Here is a 21,088-nt window from a genome sequence, read left to right as displayed (position 1 = left end):
GCACTTAAGCTCTTGAGTTACAAAATGTTTATCAAAGACAAATCAATATGAGCTTTGCAAATTTGAAATATTTAGTGATTTTAGCAACATTTTGCAAAACTTGATGTGATTAAGAAACCAAAAATAAATTCTTTAATAGAAAAGACGGTTTCAGGAACACTGTCTCTCTGAAGGAACATGTGTGGCTGTTTCCGCTCACTTAAGTCACTCGTTCTCAGTTCTTGAGTTTAATCAGCGGCTCCGCGAGAAGAGTCGCCCTTAGATAAGCACTACTGATCGTCTGGCTCATCATTATCGTCTGATTAACGCGCCAGTCAGTCGGCAGTGCGTATTTGTGCCGAGAAGTCGAGAAATCGAGAACGGAGGCTAGCCGCGTTTCACTTGTTTTTCCCGAACTGATAAGCAGAGAAGTTCAAGCCAATCCCCGAAAGATGAAGCCGCTGATAGTGGTAGTGCTTGTCGTGGGACTGCTGGCAACTAGCTGCCACATTGTCCACTCCCAGGCAGCTGGAGAAGGTGAGCCCCTGGAATCCTAGTTTCCCATCTCAACCGCTCAACGCTTTCGACCTTTGAGCAGCAGTCGTGGAGCAGGAAGATGACGCACTCAAGCAAAGTCAGGCCAGCATAGCTGCCCAGGTGGAGGCCATGCTGGAGCACTTTAAGCAAGAGGATCCACAGGGTCTGCCCGGCGTGCCCGTTCCCGATCCCCTGGAGGTGCCCAATGTCAAGAAGAGCCTGGGCATGGTCAATCTGGACATGAAGCAAGTGAAGGCCCACGGATTGTCCAAGTTCCGCGTGGACAAAATGAATCTAGACTTAAAGGAGATGAAGGTGGGTTTTTATACCGTTTACTTGTAGATAATATACCCTTTTTGTATGCCTATTAAGTATATAAGTCCGAGGCGGAAGCTATACAATCCAGAGATTTGGAAGTTAACATGCTGGTTTTAACTAAGTCTGAATTTATATATTTATATAGTTACGCCCACAACTCTGTTTTATCTTTCTGAAACATAGTAAAGGCCAGTTATTAAGAGGTATATGTTTATTCGGTCAACATCTATTAGCCAAAAATCTTTCAAATCGAACCTGTGGGCTTAGAAGTTTTTTAGAAAGAGAGCTCACATATTTAAGAGAGAGGCAAAGAGTGTTGCCATTGCAGTTCGGTAGATGGCGCCACTCAAAACCAATTGCTATTCAGAGGAATTTTAGTTTAAAAATTGTTAAGCTAAGTTTTAACTTAAGAGGAGTTTTCTCAATTATTAAAACCTCCTGCTTTCCAGTTCAATGGTGGCCTCCAACTGGATCAGATGCTGGTCAAGGGTCAGTACACCCTCAGCTCGTTCTTTTCGCGGGCCAATGGACCTTTTACTGTGATCCTAAAGAACGTATATGCCGAGGCCACTGCCTTTTTGGCCGTCGAACGCGATGGCCATTTGGCCACGGACCGCATTAAGATCGACATCACCTTCTCGGACATGACCATGGACTTCCAGAATCTCGGCCTGGTGGGCAGCGTCTTCCAGAGCGTGATCAATGGGGCGCCCAATCTGGTGTTCGACGCCATGAAGCCATTTATGCTGCAGGAGGCGGACAAGAAGTTGCGCAGCGAGATCGACACCATGATCAAGAACACGCTGGGTGAACGGCGGCTGCCGAACTCCATCACCCCGCTGGATAGCGCTATTGCCATGGCCAGGAAGATGGTGCGCCAGAAGGGCTACGATCCGTACCATTTGCCTGATGTTAACCGCACGATGGGAGTGTTCAGTGTCCAGCTGGCACACACCTGGATCAATGGCATCTCTAGCTTCTACCGGGTGGGCAACATAACCGCGGGGATGGCCAACAAAACGGTGTCGGTGGTGCTGCAAGTGGGCACTGGCCAGGTGACGGGAGCTGGCCAGTGGGAGGTGGGTCTGGGCATGATGACCCGCGTCGGGCATGTCCAGTTCACTGTGCAGCATATACGCGCCACTGTGGGCGTGAGCCAATCGCTGGACACCAGGAAGCGGGCGCAAATCACCGATCTGCAGTTTGACATGGGCAACATCCAGGTGCGTTGCGATGGAGCCGGCACGTTGGACTACGTCATGGAGTTTGCTGTGAACGTGATTCCCAACCTGTTGCGCTACCAGATCATGGACGCCATCGAGAATCCCATCAAGCAGCGCGTCCAGGAGAAGTTCAATGCCATCGATGTGGAGCAGGTCATCAAGACAATGGCCCAGAATGACTTTCAATTTGATCCAAAACTATTGGGTTTGTAAGGCAAGTTGTGTAGTAAATAAGCAAGTTTTTGCAATCGAATAAAGGTTTATCCCTACGGGGAATCACAAGCTAGTAGTTACAGTTATAGTTATAGTTATCTATCAGTGGAATGTCCTTAGGGATCCTTGACACTAAAGCAGAGTAGCTGCAGTCGCATGTTCCGCTTCACACGCTCCAGTATGTCATCCGCCTTGCGCTTTTGCTCGCCACTCAGGGGAGGATTGATGGCCTCCAAGGCCTCCATGAAGTAGTTTCTACGAAAGATTGGGTATTAGCCATGACATCTCATAAAAGAGCTTTTAAATTAAACAACTTACTTGGCCGTCTCATTGACATAACCCTCCAGGGAGTCCCTGAGCAGTCGGATGTCCACATGCGCCTGAATGGCACCCGTGAAGCTAAACCGCTGGACACAGCTCATCAGGCGGGCCAGTTCCTCTGAGATGGTCTGCACTATGGACTCCAGAATGGGTCTCAGCAGGGCTGGCGATATGCTGTAGATCTCGGAGTAGACACCAACCAGGTTGTCGCAGCATTCGTGGGCATAGGGACGCAACTGGCCAATCTCCATCTCGTGATCCCACTGGAAGCGTCCCAAGTACATGGATGGCTCAATGGTGCCCACCAGGGGATCACCCTTGTGCTCCACATATTCCTCCAGAAGATTTGTGAACAATTGGTTCACCGTGTAGCGGGCAGTTTCGATGGCCAACGTGGGCAGTGGATAGCCATAGCGCACGAAGATCTCACCGAGATGCGGGAAGAAGCTCTTGTTGCAGTACGCATAGTTGGCCAGGCAGCACAGCATGCGCTGCTCCCAGGTGACAGCTGCTCCAGCTGCAGCACTTCCGGCCACCGAATCCGGCTGCTGGGCATTGGGAAAGCCCAGCAGCTGGGACACATTGTGCGTGGGCGTCTCCTCGTCGTGCGAGTGAAAGGCCAGCTCCTCGATGACACCACTGAAGGTGGATAGGAATTCCTGTAGTCTCGTCGTCACCTCCCTTTGTCCATCCGATTGGGGCTCTAGCAGATTGCCCTCCCGCGTCTCCCTTTGCATGCAAACGGACTGCACTTCGTCCAGGGTTTCGATGAGCAGGGCTTCGAGGGCGGCCGGCAGCAAAGTGGCACCCGGATACTCCTCCACGCCCAGCTCCCAGGTCTCCTGGGCGCCCAACTTCTTGCAGCGATCCGTGGCGCGCTTGAAGATAATCGAAAAGCAGAAGAGACGCACCTCGTCAATGAGCTTCTGTATGATGTCCAAGGCCTCCGAGGGCAGATCCAGGCTGATGAGCGTGGCATAGGCAATCCTCGTGTAGCGCAGGCACTGCGGAATCCACGGCAGAAACGCATGAGTGGCCGAGGCGGAGCCAATGGGCCAAGCCAGGCCGCTGGACTGCCTCAGAGCACGCTGGTCCGTGGCTATGAGGATGGCCAGCCTCAGGTAGACACAAAACTTTTCAATGGCGTTTAGGATCATACGCTTGAAGTCTCCCGGTTTGGGATCGTGTGGACCCCTCAGCTCGCCGGTGAAGTACAGCTGACCCAGACGCCACAAATCCGGCAACTGAGAGGCGGCAATGTCACACAGTTCCTCGCAAAAGTTCACCCGACTTGGGGCCTGGCTGGGATCCCTGCCCTTGGCCTTCTCCTGCCCACCCTGGGCATCTTTGTTGGCATGCTGGTCGAAGGTTTGGCGGAAGGTGCCCTCCAAATACTTGGCCCTGGCCTCGATGGCATCCCAGGCGGGATCAATGTTGCGCAGCTTATCGCCTATGGGCGTGCCACTCTGCTGCAGCTCCAGACTGGTCAGCGCCTTGATCAGTTTCTTTTGCTGCTCCACGCTCTGCGGCATCTTGACCACTTTCTCGTGCAGCTGCTTCCGGATGGAAAGTATCCTGTGGTCCACCTCCTCCAGCACCTTGCGGAAAATGGGAATCTCCGTCTTGCCAAAGAGATTCTTGGCGCGCGAATAGTCATTCACCACAATGTCGTATTCGCCAGCCTTGGCCCGCCTATCCACCGCATTGGGCAGACAGAAGAGGAACTTGTGGCGCGAGAGGGCAAACAGGACGGATCGGGTGGAGTCCGCCTTCTCCTTGCGCACCAGGACATCCGTGAAGATCTTCTGCGATTCACTGATGGAGTCTGCAAACAGGAGAAGGTGTTACTATGGAAGTCCTTTAAGCAAAAGCCTCACCTACTCTCAATTGATGTCTCTAGGATATTCAGAGTCTCATTGCCATGGAGCTTGACATCCTCTTGCAGCTTATCCCGAATATTCATCAGGGTGTCCAACTGGTCAATCACCGAACCCGCATTGGACTTCAGGAAGGATAACTGACCCTCCTTCTGGCTTTCCACCTTGCGCTTTAAATAGGACAAACCCGCCTTGAGATCCTCAAAGGAGGTGGCCAGGTGATTCTCCAGGAGAAACCAGGATGGGGAGAAGTGCTCCTGGGAGAGATCGCCACAGGCTTCGGGGAACAGGTCACGCAAGTCCTCGGGAATCTTCTGCTCATTGCCCTCGATGGACAGGCCGAGGGGATCCTCCTGCGTCAGTCCAGACTGGGCCAAAGTGCGACGACCCCAGGCAAAGTTCTGCGAGGGTGACTCCTCGATCCAGACGGCGGATTCCTTGAGCGGACCTATAGTTTCATGGTAGGCACGGAACTGCACCGTGGAAGTGCCCACTCCGCCGCTCAAAGTGGTCACTATAATGTCGCCTTTTCCCTTTGCCGGACCAGTCCTTGCTATGATCTTGTTGGGTGACTTCCATTCCGCCGACAGCAGGCAATCGGAGCCGCAGATCTTCAGGCCTTTAAATTGGAAATCGGAGAAGAGTCATCACAAAAAATGGAACAGATTGTGCGGTGGACTACGCCTACCAATTAAATCCTGGGCACGGGTGCCCAGGAACTCGCCGCGGATGATGACGCGGGTGCCAGGTGGACCCTCCTTGGGGGAGAGCCCCGTTACCACCGGCTGCGGGGCCATCGTGATCCGTATTACCCGAATAAAAACTGATAAAAATTCAATAAAAACAGAAGAGAACTTGGTTTTAATGCCGCAGTGTTGGTTAGCGCAAGTTTATAAGACAGTGCTGCCAGGCTAGCTATTATACTGACAATTTTGACCTTTTTCTTTTTAACTGAAAGGAAAGTTAGGAAAAAAGGTGCTGGTATATAACTATATATCTTATAAGAGCTACTGCTACTGATTTACTTAGACTGAGAATACAATCAGTAGCTTAAACATATCATAACGTTAATTAGGGCAATGCCAAATAACAATAATTTTCCGAGAGTTTTAGAAAGTCAAAGAGACAAAGTCAAAGAGACATACTCTTTTAAAATTAATATATTGGACTGAATCTCTGAATTGCTGAATTTTCACCAGAAATATATTTTAGGTTTTGGGTAATTCAACAAAAGTATACTAAAAGTTTTCAGCAGCTACTGGGTTGCAGAACTGCTGAAATTTCAGCAAGTTGAATTTCTGTTGCATTTCCAGGCCTCACTAACATTTAGCTATTTTCTCGGCTCGAGCTAGTGTTGCCTGCCCCGCCTGCGCATCACTGGCGAGCCCAGAACTGCCAGCGCTGAACAGCTGATTGATTGTTTCCAAATCGGCCGCAGAAAAATGGATGACGTCGCCTCTGCCCAGAGCGAGAATGAAAATCTCCGCAAGATTCGGAACCGCCTGATGCAATGGGAGTCCAAGACGGATCCGCTGGCGGCGCTGAGTGTCCAGCAGGAGGAGCTTCTGGACATGCTGACCAATCTGTGGCGGGACAGTGGATCATCGGTATGTTGGGGTGCTCTTCCGGCAAAAGAAAGCGTTTTCAAGCCCTTCCTTTTCGTTTACAGGCATCGGTTCCGGGTACGCCCACTCAGGCAGGTCCACCGGACTCCATCCTGACTGCATGTCATCCCCAAAGTGGGGACAACATTGAGCTGCCATCGGAGGGATTGCAGAACACCAATGATTTCCTGCTCTGGTTTGCGGACGTCAGTGCCGAGATCGAGCAACGTGGCGATGCGGACTACCACAAATATCTGCAGCAGCTGGAGCAGCGCAAGGCGGAGTGCTCGCACATGCTGGACCAGATCGCGGGGGCCATGGAGCGCCTGGGCGCCCTCTGCGATGAGTATGACTTTGTGTCCCAGAAGACGAGTGCCCTAAACACGGCCAGTGAGCAGTTGATCGAGGAACAGGAGAAGCTCCAGGAGCTAAGCCACGAAATCCAGCGACGATTGCACTACTTCAGCCAGGTGGAGTTGCTCAATCAGCGACTGCAGAGTCCCACGCTTTCGGTGGCCAGCGAAGCTTTCCGGGAATGCCTCAACAAGATCGACGAATGCCTCAACTATATCGAGGAGAATGTGAGCTTGAATCTATTTATTATTTATTTAGTTATCCGCTTTACAATTACCCCTCATTGCAGCCCAAATTTAAAGATGCCGCCACCTACAATGTGAAGTACAGGCAGTGCCTGGCCAAAGCCTCCGGTTTGGTGCGCAACTATGTGACCAGCGTGATCAACCAAGCCACCGAGGCCACACTGCATCCCAAGAACAATGTACCAGATGCCTCCAGTGCCCTCAAAGCGCCGGATGCCGCCTTTGCCCTGTACTATGGCAAATATCAGACGGCAGCGGCAAAGGTAAAGCGTGTGGCTCAGTTGATAGAGGCGCGTTCGGAGCACAGCCAGGACTATGGACAGCTTATGGCGGATCTGCAGCAGCATTATTTGGCGCAAAGGGCCAGCGTCATGTCGCCGGCAGTCAATTCGTCCATACAAAATGTGAAACTAGCCCACAAGGGAGATCATTGCTCTTTAACTCGGAGTGCCTGTGCCTTTTTGGTGCATGTTTGCCAGGATGAACAGCGTTTGTTCTATCAGTTCTTCAGCACGGGAGCTGCACATTTGACGTAGTTATATCTATTCAACTCTTTGAACTTTATATTGACCATGACTTTTCTTTACAGAGTTTATCTAGAGGGCTTGTGCACTATACTTTACGACACCATGCGACCCTTTATCATACACATCAATCACTTGGAAACGCTGGCCGAGATCTGCTCAATTTTACGCATAGAAATGCTGGAGGAGCATGTCCAGCAGAACCGTAAGTTGATGTAGTTTTATATAATATATTAAAACCCATTTTAATAAGTTATTGTTGTTAACAAGCTGCTGCCCTGGAGGCCTTTGGCATCATTGCTCATCAACTGCTGCAGGATGTGCAAGAGCGTTTGGTTTTTCGAGCGCATTTATACCTCCAGTCGGATATTCAGAACTTTAATCCCTCATCGGGGGATTTGGCTTACCCCGAGAAGTTGGAAATGATGGAGGTAAGTTGAGATGAGAGATTTCAATTGATTGATATTATATTGAAATACATATATATTTCAGAGCATTGCCTTGTCGCTACAAGAACCTCCTACTTTGCGTCGCTCGGATTCTCGCGCCTCCATGATTTCTAGTGTTTCGAGTGTTGTGGAAACCGAAAGCGTGGACACTGCCTACAGGGTGAAGCAGATGAGTGAGTCTATAACGTAGACCTTCCTAAGCAAAGAGTTTAAAAACAGACATTTCTTTAGATTCCCCTGCTGATCTGCATGGCATGTGGTATCCCACAGTGCGTAGGACTTTGGTGTGCCTGTCTAGGCTCTACCGCTGCGTGGATAGACCCATTTTCCAGGGACTCTCGCAGGAGGCTTTAAAACTCTGCATCCAGAGTGTTTCGCATGCGGCTGGCAAGATATCCGCTAGCAAAACGCCCATCGATGGAGAGCTTTTCGAAATCAAGCACTTGCTTATACTGCGAGAACAAATAGCCCCATTTCGAGTGGATTTCACAGTGAAAGAAACCTCGCTGGACTTTAGCAAGGTGAAGACCGCTGCCTTTGGTCTTTTGCAGAAGCGCAAGCAGCTCTTCTCCATGGGCAGCAACAATGCTCTGCTGGAATTTCTGCTGGAGGGCACGCCGCAGATTAAAGAACATTTGCTGGACTCGCGAAAGGAAGTTGACCGCCAACTGAAGTCGGTGTGTGAGAAGTATATCAAGGATGCAGTGCACATGCTCGTAGGTCCGCTTGTTACATTCCTGGAAAAGGCGCAAAGTCTGTTGGCAGCGCCACAAGCCACGGATTCCGCCAAAGTCAACTACGTATTGAGGCAAAGTGCCTGGGCCAGTCCGCAGCAGATAAGTAGCATCATCCAAGAGACACAGCGCCTGATTAAAGCCAAGCTGGCGGTGCTCCAGCGTTCCATGCAGCTCTATCTGAGCAATCGTGATACGGAGTTCATTATTTTTCGACCGATTCGTGTAAGCTTTTACATTACCTATATTAAAATGAGTTATTTAATTTATATACCTCCCTCTTAGAACAACATAATTCAATCGTTCGTGAAACTGGAACAACTGCTGACCACCAATGGCTACTCTACCGATGATATGATCATCACGAGTTGTCCGTCGGCGGAGCAAGTTTCGATACTCCTGTCCAGTGCCAGTATTTTGGCCGCCGAGGGAGTGGCCAGTTTTGCAGCAGCAGCCCGCAAAATCAGCACTTCGTCGTCGGTGGAAGGAGGTTCCACTGTGGCCAGAAAGCTGAGCACGCTGTCCAATAAATCCGAACTGGTGGAGGAGCCAAAGGCCGAGGAAGCCGCTGCCCAGAAAGAATTGGTTCCTGCGGAGGGAATTTCAACGGAGAGGATCGGTGATCAGGCCAATTCTCAATAATTTGCAATCTATCTTGTATAACTACGTGTATCTATTTATGTAGCTAAGCCTTGTATCATATATTTATCTGTTTAGAGTTGCGCAAGATCGGTTTGCAATTTCCCTTTTCTAAAGATCCGTGTGTTAAACAACTCCAATCTATGCTTTCCAAAAAATGTAGAATTAACATTGATTTATTTTTGCTAAACCACGTAGAATGTGACGAAGTCGAAGTAAATTACCAACAAAATATTACGATAACGAAGTTCGATTGATTAAGAGCTAGTAGTTGGGCAGATTCCTTGCTGTTTGGTCAAGTAATGTGGATATGTTGAGAGTTGCTTGGCTTTTGGCTTCCGTTTGAACTAGGACAGCAGGCACTTGTCCTTGACGTTTCCCTGCTGGTTGCCAGCCCCGCCCACTGAAACCGGGGGGGCGTTGTTTGGCCCTGGTGTTTGGCGGTTGCGTTCCGCCGCGTCATCCTGCTCCATGATTGATAAGGCCAGGGCTCGCGCTAGTGCCTCGTCCTCGCTCTGAAAGTAATTAAGTTATGAAATTAGGGAAATTCTATACAATTCCAAATGACTTAAAGATTCTAGAAATTGTATAACATACAAAACTTGCCAACTCACCATATTGCCCTGTATGTTTTGTACTTGTGTGGCCTGCACAGCTCTTGGTCTGGGATTGGAATTGGAGTTGCTGGTTGGTTTATTCTGCCTGCGTCGCTCGGCCGCCTGGGCAGCCATGGATCGTGAATCCGAAGAGGTCTTGAATATGGACTGCCATCCTCCTCCACTGGCTGTAGATGATGATGACGCTGCCGCTGGCTTGGCACTAGATGGCTGGCAATCGTGATCGCTGGTGTGGCGATGACGCAGGCAAAAGTTCAAATGACACTGGGAGCAGGTCACCGGGATGAGCTCCTTGCGTTTGCATCCCTTGGCATGGCAGCGATTGGTGTAGATCTTCTTGCTCTCCGACTTGCACTGCTGGTCGATGTGCTGGCCCACGGTGACATCGGGTTCCACTCCGGGTGGCGTAGGCACGGGTTCACGGCACAGTGGACAGATGGGCACCTGGACGTTTTTCTTGTGGGCACCCGGACAATGGTGCCGCTCGTAGTTGTAGTGCGAGGCGCAGAAGACCTTGTCACACGAATCACACTTTACAGGCAGAAAATCTGTTTGTAGATCGACATTAATTCAATTAGTTTCTGCTTTCTCCTGGTTGGTTGTCCACTTTTTGCGTCTCACCCAATCTGTTGCAAGTTTCCTCGCTGCAATGCTGACCCAAGTGAGGAAACTCCATGCTGTACTTGTTAAGTTGCTATTTTCCTTGAAACTATTTACTGAAACCGTTCTGAAAGGCCTCTTATATGGCTGTTATTTTGGAAAACTTCGAGAAACAAAGTTGAAAATGACTAAACACTTCTTCTTCTTCTGGATTGTGTAAAACAGTGTGACCGTGTTTGGTTAACGAAAATATAACAAATATTAGTGATTGGCGCGTGAAGTCACTTTTTTCGAAATTAAAAATACAGTGATTTATAATATATATGTAATACAGCTTAAATGCAATTATTTCCAAACTTTTATGTTTTAGTGTAAAATAAAATAGAATTTCACTATATTTTTAAAATTTTGTTTAACTCTAAGATTGCAAAATAAGTCAAATAATTGTTATTAAATTTTAAGTAAATCGGACCAATACTAGGGAAGACACTATGTATATATGGAAATTATTTTCCTGAAACATCAAAGAACTTAAAAATAAGTTGCACTTTTGAACCAAAGCATACTCTGATATATACAAAACGACACAACAACTATTTACATCTATACATATTTACAAATTTATTTGTTGAAATGCTCTCTTTGTCATGATACAAAATGTTTTAATAGGAATATATATATAAATACATAAATATACCAACAATAAATAGGGAAAATCATTTCCCAATAATAATGGTATAAACTTCAATTTGGAAATGGCCATTCATCTAACAACTAGATCCACATTGCCGTGTTTTAGATAATACCGAATGCATACTTAGAATGAGAGTACTGTGAAAACCTTTCAGCTTCTTTGAATGTATACAAGCCTTGATAATAATTACTGTGTACGAATAAGGAGATAAATAGGCTTTGTGAATGCAACGATAAAGTTGAACTTTTCTATGCTTGAGAGGAATCGACGAAAGCAGTTTCATAAAAATACGAGCTGCGGCGGCGAAGGCGAAATTGTAGCTCCACAAATGATGGGTCAAGAACGAATTTGGTCCCGCAGAATAAGATCGTAGCGCGCGTAGCTGTTGGTTATTCAAAAAGTTTCTGGAAATGCATTAAATCGGAATAAAAGTTAAACGATTTCGCGGGCAAACGGAGCAAAGGCCTCCCAATAGCTGACGATCTGAAAATCAAACAAAAACATTCATTCTCTGTGTTTTTATATACATGGTATATATACGCACCTGTTGCTGATGCGCCATTTGGTCTTCTATATACTTGATAATGTTTACTTTAAAGTCTTTAACTCTGGTCAATTCGAAACGCTCCATTTCACGCTTTATTTCCGCCGAAATGTCGTCGAACTGCTGCTGACAGCGCTGCACCTTGCCCTGCCACTAAAATAAATAAAGAGGAGTAAATAAGAGATGAAATTATATATAAGTTATGCCAGACTCACCTCATCCACTTCCTGCTGGGCCTGATCCAGCTTATCCGCTCTGTTGGCCAGCTCAAAGCGTCCGCGATTCTCCCTACGCTTAGACAACTGCATTTGTGCATACTGCCAGTTCTGAAAGGCCTTGACACGCTCATGGAAAATGCACTTGATGGCCCCGAACAGGCCCAGATAGTCCTTGATAAACTCGGCCAGAATGAAGAAGTCCGAGTTGGCCTGTTCGGAGCGGAGCAGCTCGATCTTTTCCTCCACATCCGCCAGGTTGGATAGAGCCCTCGAAAGTCCAGTGTGCTCCTCGCAGGTGCTCAGCATGGCCGCCGATTTGGCCACTAAGCCAGTGAGAAGCGACAACTCCCGCCGCGAGGTGACCAGCGATTTCATGGCATTGTGCAGCTTCTGCAGATGGGCATCCAGGCTCTCCACCTCGGTGATCTTGTCATCGAACCATGGGTCATTCTCGTCCATTTTGTAGGTGATCTTATTCACAGTCTCGCCCACTTTGTTGAACAGCCGAATGACGCCGGCTCCACTGAGAGCTGAGGTGTTCACAGAACGCGGCAGTTCCTGATCGCTCTCCAGGAAGTTCATGAAGTCCAGGTCGACGCGTAGCACTGGATGTTGGGCTGTGCGATGGACAAATCGCTCCAAAGCTGCCCGGCGGATCTCAACCCATTCCTGATTCATCGGAGTGCCCGGTTCACTTTGCTGCGGGCTTATCTTCACCTTGGTGCTCCCGATAATGTTCTTCGAGGGCGCTGGGGGTATGATGCGACCCAGCCGCATGTACTTGCCCACCAGCAGATCATGGATGCCCAGGAAATCGCTGAAGCGACGCAGAGTGCTGAACTCGCTGCGCTTGAACTTGGGAATATTCGTTTTGGTCGTCACCCTGCCCGAGATAAGGTTTGAAATGGGATTTGACTATGCTTTCTATTGTATGATAAGGAATAGGGATGACTCACTTGTACGCCAAATAGGAGCCCATGCCATCGCCAATTTTCTGAGGATCTGAGATGACAATGTTGATGAAGTAGTCCCCGTCGTCGGTGAGCACCTCTTGCAGCGGCTAAAGGGGATTGGTTATGATTAGTAGATATGAAAAGCAACAAGCAGTTTGCTAAAGGGCGGCACTAAAGTCGTACAGTTGCGGTCAAAATGAGAGTAGTTTTTTAACCTATGGAATAGCTACTAGAAAAAGTTAGGAAGCAACTTTTGAAGATTTCTGTTTTGGGCAAATATTAAAGTTTACATTTATTATAGGAATAATAGGAATTCTTGACTAAATAAAACAATATGAAAGGTTTTTAAAACTCAGTTTGTTGATAAATTGTGATAAATTTAAAGAAAAGTTGGTATTTATATATATTTTTTTGTTGAGAATATTTTTTAGTACTTGACATTGCTCCACTACTATTTTTTTGCCCGCAGCTGTGGCCAACAAAGCCCAAACAAAGCGAATGTTGATAAAGCGAGCGACGCCCCGAAATTGGAGCTAATTAAATAGGGCTCCGAATGTAGGTTGCATGCGGATATAGCCTGTATATTCCCCCGACTTACGTGTATATCTCCGATACTGCTGGGACTTAGTGCCGACACAAATAGATCACTTTCATTCCTGTCCAGAGTTACACTTCCCGGCGCTGGAACCTCCTCCTCCTCGTCCTCCGATCCCGATGGCGCCCCATTGTTGATGTCCACCTCGGCGAAATCTCGCGTGTGTTCCGGGCTTTCAACCTCCATTTTTGATATATTATGTTGCTAGTTTGAATAATAATTAATTGCAATTATCGGGAGCTAATTTCTTTCTCTCTTTTCGGTCGCCTCAGCAATGTGACCAGAGTGCAAAAGGCATTTTAAGCGGAAAAGCTGACCTAAAGCTTTCAGTATTTAACGCAAACATAAAAATACCATATTCCGTGACTCGGTAACTGTTTAATTTGAAAAAAAAAAATCCGTTATAAGAATGTTTATTTAAAATTTTGAAAACTTATACGACTTTTTAAGCAAAACAGTTTACTTTATCAAAAAACCTTTTCAATTCATTTATTACACAACAAAATGTACGGAAAATGTTTACATAAAGTGTTACTACAGAGTACTCCAAGCAAATATATTTACAATATACTAAAGTTTATACAAAAACCAATGTTATGTCTTATCCATTTTGTCTTACTTTCTACTGAGAAAGTGTTAGAGCTTTCTTTGCAAGCAGTCTAAGCTTAAAATTTTTAAAAACTTTGGCCTAAATAAATCAAAAAAGGTTGCCCAAATAACATCATAATTTGTGAATTCTTTTTGATTAAGTAAATGCAGATTTAATTACGTTCAAACCAGAAACTTTTTTGCGCAAACAAGACTTTCTTGTGGGGCCTTGTTTTTCAAAGTTTCTAACTGCAGGGCAAATATGTAAATTGAAATGCAAATGGGTAAATAAATTAGAAAGAGCTATGTGCAAGTAAAAATACTACAATGCCAAATGTTAGAATGAAGTTTAATAAAACAAACAAATAAGCCAAAACTAAGTAGTTTATTAGTAAAACCTTAAACCACTACAAAAAATCAAAAAAGGGCTGTTGTTTTTTGGTGATTCCTTACTCCCTTACCCTGGCAATCTGCATTATGCATTCTGCTTAACTTTTCGACAATAAACATTTGGCCAACATTTGGACACTTTGTCGACATCTTGGCTGAGAGTAAGATTTCCTACTACTTTTGGGGGCTCTACTGATTTTCCTCTTGTTTTTCCCTGCGACTTTTTATGCCAGGCGCATATTTTTATGCGGAAAATTTTTCAATTTTTGCAATTGCAACTTTTCCGGTTGCTGCTACTGCTGCTGCTGCCGATGCTGCTTGTTTTTCAGCTACCCAGTATTCTGCAGCAGTTTTTTGGCGACTTTTGTTTAAATTATGCATACAAAAGTGTCGCAGCCACTTAGGAAAAGACAGGAGAGGAGGAGTTTTGGGTGAGAAAAGTTTGTCAGCGCTTGGCCAGTCACTGTGGATTTTCCGCATGAGAAATACTTTTAACACTTTCTGTTTGCCTTTTCCAACAAATTGAAAACGAAAATAAAGGATTATGGGGTCAGGTTTTGAGCGGGGGGTCCTAGCAGACCGGTAGATTTATAGCCCCGCAGATGTCTGTGGTGCATTCCCCTCCAAAAATCCTTTTACCCTTTATTAATTTTATTCCCCTGTGTTTGCCTTTGATGATCTGCAATTTTCCCTTACTTTTTACAAACTTTTTCTGAATTTTTGCGCATTTTTTTCGTCTGCTGACGCACTTGAGCCTCGTCACCGGCATTATCCTCTTCCACATCAGCGGACCGCGATTAATAAAGAGCTGCGGTTTAATTGCCAACAGCCTGGCTTCAATGGTTAATGGCCGAAAGGAAAAAGGGGTAAAACGTAAAGCCGTCCGAAGTGCGAAGCACTTTGCGAATTACTTAGAGTCAATTAATTATCTACGTGGTTCACTGCACACCAAGGGGGCTGAGTTAAGAGTTTAGCGCGATTTAAATCTAGCTCTTAATCTAACAAGTGTGAGTTGATAACACCTGCGATAAGAAATTCATTTGACATCAAATTCCTAATTTTAATTCAGAATTGTATAGCTGATTAGCTGATGAAAAACGATAATAAGTGAGCTTAAATGTGATTCATCAATTAGTTATTTTAGGTAAAAACATGGAAACTAATATATAAAAGCATTTTTTGCCAATACGAAATGACATCAAATTCCTAGTCTTTAATCAAAATTCTATATATTCTAAATATAATGATGATTCATCACATAAAACATAAATAAAATTAAACTATTTTTGTTCCTTTTCCTGGAAATGAATGCAAATTTCTTTTATCAATGTAAGTTTTTCAAGCAGAGATAAGAAATTCATTTGAAACCAAATTCCTAGTTTTAATTCATAATTTTATAGCTAGCTTCACAAGGAAAACGATAATAAGTGCGTCATTCTCTGTGATGATTCATAAATAGAAAAAATAAAATACATGAGAATTTAAATGCATAACATTTTTATTCCCCTGCAAATTCCTCTTATCAATGCATTTTTCTAGTTGCCTGTGCAGCAATTCCACAGGGTGTTGGCTACCCACTTAACCACATAAATCATCATTATAAGCATATTTGCAACTGGTTCCCGTCCAAACCGCCAAACAAACCCACTGCTAATTACTGTAATTTAGGAAAAGTGAAAAAGGGTGAGGAAAACCACGTTATCCAGCCAGCGATAATGTTTGTCAACAAACCGGGAGGAAAAAACTTGTACATCACAGAGGCGTGACCAAAACCAAGTTCAGAGAATGGGGCAGACTAGGGACGAGATAACCCAACCAGCAGACACTTGTTAACTGGTAATTAGCTCGGCAATCTTGCCATTCTGGTCGAAACTGTCTCAAAAGGTCACTCTCTTGGGGGTATTTCCCAAAGATAGTGACTAAATTTGGTAATATGAAACATAAATCAAGTATATTTTTAGATTTCACATGCAAAAAAACTTAGTTCCATTAAAAATCCATTTTTTAAGCGACTTAACCATTGCACTTATTTTTGTTGTTAGTTGTCATTCAGGCCTGTATTTCCTAAAGATATGAAAAAGATTTGGTAAAATTTACTAAAACGTTTGTCCTTTCTGTTCATCATATATATTTTTTAATATATATATAAATAGTATTTAGATTTAATAGAGATCATGATTATAAATAGATTATTTAAATGTTTATTTTTACCAACCAGAATATCTCAAAAACTCATTAAAAATACCTTGTATATAAGACTTTAATTGTTTATATCTTTATTTATTAGCTTCCTCCGCATCGTAAGCTATGCTATACTCCAACACCATGTCGTTGATAACCTTCTTGACCTCCGTGGCAAAAATAAAGTCCAAATGTCCCCATGTGGGCTCTGGAACCTCATGGAGTAGGGCCAAATTGGGTAAAAACTCGGGCAGTCGAGAGATATCCTGTTTGTTGGCCGAACCATCTGCCAAACCATAGTACAGGTAAAGCTTAGAGGTTATTTTGGTAAGATCATATGCCGGAGGTTCTGCCACTCCGTAATACTCCAGATTCTTGCGGCTTCCCCAATCGTATAAACGGAACTCATTCGAGACGAAGGACTGAATGTAGTGAATGGCCTGATTGGAGGAGACTCCAGCGGGATGCGTTTCAGCGATTTGTGGGAGGAGAGTCTAAAAAGGGAATAAAACATAAATTAATTGGGAATAAAAATAAATTAAGAACTAGGTTAAAGACAAAGTTTAGTAGGAAATATTACATTTTAATTATAACAGCTAAAGCCAATTACAACCGATTATAAATTTACTAGAAATCACAAATATTAATTTTAAATAAATAAATAAATTTATTTGACAAATTTAAAAAAAAAACACTTCGGTTTTTCCATGAAGCACATAAAAGTAATAAATAAATAGCATAAAATAATGATGTAACCCTTTGTCAAAAATGCAAAAATTGGACAAACAAATTGTTTTTCTAAATCCACCCCAGATGGATAGTTTAGGTCTCAAGCTGCTCAAAAAAGTCACCCTTTTGGCTGTGCGTCTTGTTTTGGCATAATTACAGCAAAAAGTCTCTAAAAAAATGTGTTTTTTTTATATGTCATAAAAGACCCACCTGATTGAGGTTTCCAATTTCAGGACCTCCCCAGAGCATGGCCAAAGTCTTGCAGTAGCTGAGCATAATTGGCTGATTGCTGCAAGTGGTGTCCAATATCCTCTGGATGAAGGCATTCTGGGGCAGCAGGACCTGGTTTTCCAAAAGTGTCGACCCGATGCCATGATGTCCGAATAATGGAGCCGTGCCGACAATGAGACCCTCTGTGGTGTTACCCATAAACACCGGAGGTGCCAGCATATGAGCCGTCTTGATTTTGGCATTATACTCGGGTCTATAGGAGCCCATCACGAAAAAGGAAGTGCATCCTTGGGAATGACCAACATAATGGAGCGACTGCTGCCCCGTTAGATCCAGTATATAATCAATCGTGGTGGGCAGATCGATGGAGCCAATCTCGTGCCAGCTGAACTTCCAGAAATACGGATGCTTCACATCCAGCCGGGTGTTGTTCCTCGAGTAGATGTTGCCACGGGCATTGCCCAGCCAGACATCGTAGCCAGCATCTGCGTAGTTGAACGGGATGGCCGATTCCGGACCATTGAGTAGGAAGCAATCGGAGCAGCTGAACAGCCCGTGCATGATGAGCACCACCGGACGTGGCGGGGATTCCCCTCCTGCATTGCTTAGCTTCGGGGAGTGAGGAATGCGGAACAGATTCAGCACATAGCCGTCGGGGGTCTCCGCAAAATGCGATTCGGCCGGGTAGCCATGGGCCTCAATGCGCTCCGCCTGCAAGCCAGAAGTCAAAGTTAAATATGCTCTCCAAATGGGTATTAAATTTAATCATGTATAAATTAAAGCTACCAATTCAATATTGAATTTACATTAAGATTATCTTGTGTCAAAAGTGATTTAAAATGTCTGGATGTTGAATATATTTTGGAAAATATTACTATATTAATGTTATTATTAAATTAATTATGAAATACTTGAATTTACTACGTTAAAATTATTATGTGAATAAAACAAATATTTTCAAATTTGTTTACACTTTCTTTACATTAGGCACTTCTTATTTTGAATAAAATTTATGAGAACAAAACATACATTTCAACATAAATCCTTATTGTTCGCTTGATTGTTTACATATGACGAAGCTTATTTACATTTTTTAGACACTCTTTAAATAAATTTTACTAAAAAATATTGCTTTAATTATAAATGTAATGTTTATTATATTTCTTTTTCACTTATAATATTTTCTCATTTCTTAAGCGAAATACTTTTCAACCCACCGAGGTCTTTATCCTTTTAAAGGGTATATCAATGAAAGGATCAAAATCGTCGATTGCCACGGCCGCAGCCACAATGGCCAAAATAGTTAGCACTCCTTTCAGCATTTCTGGCTGAACTTTTGCCTTCGAGATCGGTCGTACGACTAAGTACTTGCGCAAATACCTATTAATCAGTTTTAAGTTCAATCTAATCTATCGATTGAAAGTCGAGTGGGGCTTTTTATTAGAGCTTCCTTGATACCAGGAAAGCGTCGCGTAAATCCAAGATTTATATACTTCGCTCTGGCCATTTGAATTGTTCAAGGCGATTATCGCGAATCGATAAGCCAGTCCAAGGGGGTTGAGTTTAATTATTTTATGGGTTTTAATAGCCATAAACTTAATACAATTACTAAGTACTCATGTCATGACTTAACTTTAAAAGAAAATAAAAGCAATGTTTACAATCTGTGTACATAAAACAGCATGAAAGCATTTTTAATGCCTAAAAATGTTTAAGACTTGTAATGCTATCATTAAAATTGTTTAACAATAGTTATAGCCATCATTTTCTAGCCATAAATATTAATGGCTTAATTTAAGCAGAGCTTTTTAGGAGTATTTATAGCCTTGGACAGAAAGTAATTACTTTAAACCTGTTTATTTGTTGAATTTTACTAGTCATAAATTAAAACTATAATTAAAAGTGCTGTCAAAATAGAGTTGGAAGGTATTAAAAATATTTTTTTGGACACAAAACGCAAATTTTAATTAGCTTGCTCACCATTTGGGGCTTTACACTATTCCCCAAATTCCTCGAATCCTTTTATGGCACAACACAATAGTCCCCCCTTTTCCCCATTTTTTCCCCCAAGTCCTTTTTTCCCAATCAGACAGAAATTGCAGTACACGCCTATCAACGAGTTGCGCCTGACTTGCTGCGATTTTTGCATTATGTCAGTGGATTGTAATGCGGCAAGATAGCACAAGAATGGCTGAGGAAAGAGTGGGTGGTGCTTTCCACGGGATGGGTGGGATTGGGTGGTGACTGGGTGGCGATTGGGCGGTGGAACGCCTCACCGAGATTGGCATTAAGCGTGGCGAAAGCCACAAATTGCGAGCATCGTTCTCCACGAGCAACTCCCAACTCTTACTACTTAAAAAAAAAAACTTGTGACTAGGCCATAACTTTTCTTAGAGCAAGTTGATTTCAAAAAGGCATTCCTATAAAACTTTGTTGCTTATATATCTACAAATCTTCGTTAAAATAAAATGTTTCTAGTTTCGGATTGATTTTCTATAAATTATTATGATGTAACCCTATTCTTTTTTTTTTTTTTTTTAAAGCAATGTAGTAAACTTATTATTTATTTATTAATTATTTGATGTTTTATGTTAAATTCCTATTATATGAAATATTATATTAATTAATTGACAATTTATAGATTGGTTGTAATATGATTTAATTTAAACCAATTTAAGGTTAAGAATTCTTAAGAAATTCTTAAATAAAATTTAATAACCGGTTTGCTATATATTTTTCTTACAGTGCAGACTCTTTTGGTCCTCCTGTCTACGGGTGATATGTGTGTATGTGAGTTCGGCATTGTCACGGCAATGTCGGCGCCGTCGGATATTCAGAGGAAAAGAGAGATAAACCGAACCAAACGAAAATGCGGTCCATTGAAATTATGTGAAGTGCAGGAAGGCTCCCTGGAAAAACTACCACAGGGGGAAAAGCGAAAAGTCGTGCTAGACAGAACAAATGGAAATATATTTTTCGGGAAATGCAAGCAGCAAAATACTCAACAACAATGGAGAAAGAAATACAATGTGTAGCAGGATGGCAATTAATTCAGGTAAAAATATTTTAAAAGAACTTATTATTTTCTATACACTGTGGACTGCAATGAACACGTTGTAAACTTTATTTAATTGGTGCTCAATCAAGAATGGAGAAAGTAAGAAGATTATAGTTAAAACCTTTGGCGGAAAAATACTTATGAAATCCAATGTGATGGCAATTATTTCTAGTACAAATATATCAAATAAATATGTATTATTTTTGAATTGGCGCTCAAGCTTTTAAGAAAATCTTTGAAAAACCAAAGAATTTGATTCAATGAAAAACTGTTGTATCTCTATATATTTCTATAGAAAATTGCAATTGCAGGACAATTATTCGTTGCCTTTTTGCTGCACGTTTGCTAAATTGTTTTGCGGTGTCTTCTTCATCTTTTTTCATCGGCTTGCTCGGCACTTTCTACTCGAAATTTAATTAAACAGCTTAATTGGCTGCCTGATGAGCACCAACTGTCTGCCAAAATGCATTTTGATTGCATAAAATTCGTATTTGCTTGCCATTTTTCCTAAAGCTGTGAAACAATTTTCCAGCCACCAGCTGGAAACGTGACTTATCATAAATCTAAAGTTACGCTGTGCCAAGTCGATCCGCATAAAATCCATAGACATAGACAAAAATATAGCCAAGTTGTTAGGTGACAGACACCAGTGATTGCATAAAAAAAAAAAACA

At 43.5% G+C, this 21,088-nt stretch overlaps 6 protein-coding genes across 7 annotated transcripts; 2 read left to right on the top strand and 4 right to left on the bottom strand.

Annotated features, from left to right (window-relative positions):
* The first annotated feature begins 302 nt into the window (after positions 1-302).
* On the top strand, positions 303-2,339 carry LOC108134730. Of its 2 annotated transcripts, none has more exons than XM_017255136.2 (3): positions 303-516; positions 581-831; positions 1,284-2,339. In XM_017255136.2, exons 1-3 carry the CDS (start codon positions 432-434, stop codon positions 2,268-2,270), a joined length of 1,323 nt encoding a protein of 440 aa, XP_017110625.1. In that variant the 5' UTR covers positions 303-431; the 3' UTR covers positions 2,271-2,339. The 2 variants fall into 2 exon arrangements, with proteins under 2 accessions (XP_017110625.1, XP_017110624.1); XM_017255135.2 differs by having other exon boundaries at positions 578-831.
* Positions 2,297-5,358, bottom strand: LOC108134727 (exocyst complex component 2). Its single transcript, XM_017255131.2, has 4 exons — positions 5,157-5,358; positions 4,473-5,087; positions 2,589-4,416; positions 2,297-2,525 (listed from the first exon to the last, which is right to left on the bottom strand). The coding sequence occupies exons 1-4, from the start codon at positions 5,263-5,265 to the stop codon at positions 2,387-2,389; spliced, it is 2,691 nt and encodes an 896-aa protein (XP_017110620.1). The 5' UTR covers positions 5,266-5,358; the 3' UTR covers positions 2,297-2,386.
* A 520-nt stretch (positions 5,359-5,878) lies between these two features.
* On the top strand, positions 5,879-9,254 carry LOC108134745 (conserved oligomeric Golgi complex subunit 3). Its single transcript, XM_017255184.2, has 8 exons — positions 5,879-6,075; positions 6,138-6,653; positions 6,716-7,203; positions 7,261-7,400; positions 7,466-7,626; positions 7,688-7,817; positions 7,876-8,603; positions 8,664-9,254. The coding sequence occupies exons 1-8, from the start codon at positions 5,911-5,913 to the stop codon at positions 9,018-9,020; spliced, it is 2,685 nt and encodes an 894-aa protein (XP_017110673.1). The 5' UTR covers positions 5,879-5,910; the 3' UTR covers positions 9,021-9,254.
* On the bottom strand, positions 9,178-10,456 carry LOC108134746 (AN1-type zinc finger protein 2A). Its single transcript, XM_017255185.1, has 3 exons — positions 10,256-10,456; positions 9,632-10,182; positions 9,178-9,532 (listed from the first exon to the last, which is right to left on the bottom strand). The coding sequence occupies exons 1-3, from the start codon at positions 10,308-10,310 to the stop codon at positions 9,365-9,367; spliced, it is 774 nt and encodes a 257-aa protein (XP_017110674.1). The 5' UTR covers positions 10,311-10,456; the 3' UTR covers positions 9,178-9,364.
* A 424-nt stretch (positions 10,457-10,880) lies between these two features.
* Positions 10,881-13,525, bottom strand: LOC108134766 (sorting nexin-2). The gene is made up of 5 exons (XM_017255212.2): positions 13,242-13,525; positions 12,647-12,750; positions 11,688-12,573; positions 11,473-11,625; positions 10,881-11,411 (listed from the first exon to the last, which is right to left on the bottom strand). The coding sequence occupies exons 1-5, from the start codon at positions 13,422-13,424 to the stop codon at positions 11,361-11,363; spliced, it is 1,377 nt and encodes a 458-aa protein (XP_017110701.1). The 5' UTR covers positions 13,425-13,525; the 3' UTR covers positions 10,881-11,360.
* A 2,944-nt stretch (positions 13,526-16,469) lies between these two features.
* Positions 16,470-18,715, bottom strand: LOC108134680 (lipase 3). Its single transcript, XM_017255078.2, has 3 exons — positions 18,575-18,715; positions 17,337-18,068; positions 16,470-16,891 (listed from the first exon to the last, which is right to left on the bottom strand). The coding sequence occupies exons 1-3, from the start codon at positions 18,677-18,679 to the stop codon at positions 16,493-16,495; spliced, it is 1,236 nt and encodes a 411-aa protein (XP_017110567.1). The 5' UTR covers positions 18,680-18,715; the 3' UTR covers positions 16,470-16,492.
* Positions 18,716-21,088: the final 2,373 nt, after the last annotated feature.

The sequence above is a fragment of the Drosophila elegans genome, unplaced genomic scaffold (assembly GCF_018152505.1).
Source record: "Drosophila elegans isolate 14027-0461.03 unplaced genomic scaffold, ASM1815250v1 contig_814, whole genome shotgun sequence".
In the NCBI taxonomy this organism is placed as follows: domain Eukaryota; kingdom Metazoa; phylum Arthropoda; class Insecta; order Diptera; family Drosophilidae; genus Drosophila; species Drosophila elegans.
Note: the sequence above shows the minus strand (reverse complement) of the source record. Positions and strands in the feature narration are given on the sequence as shown.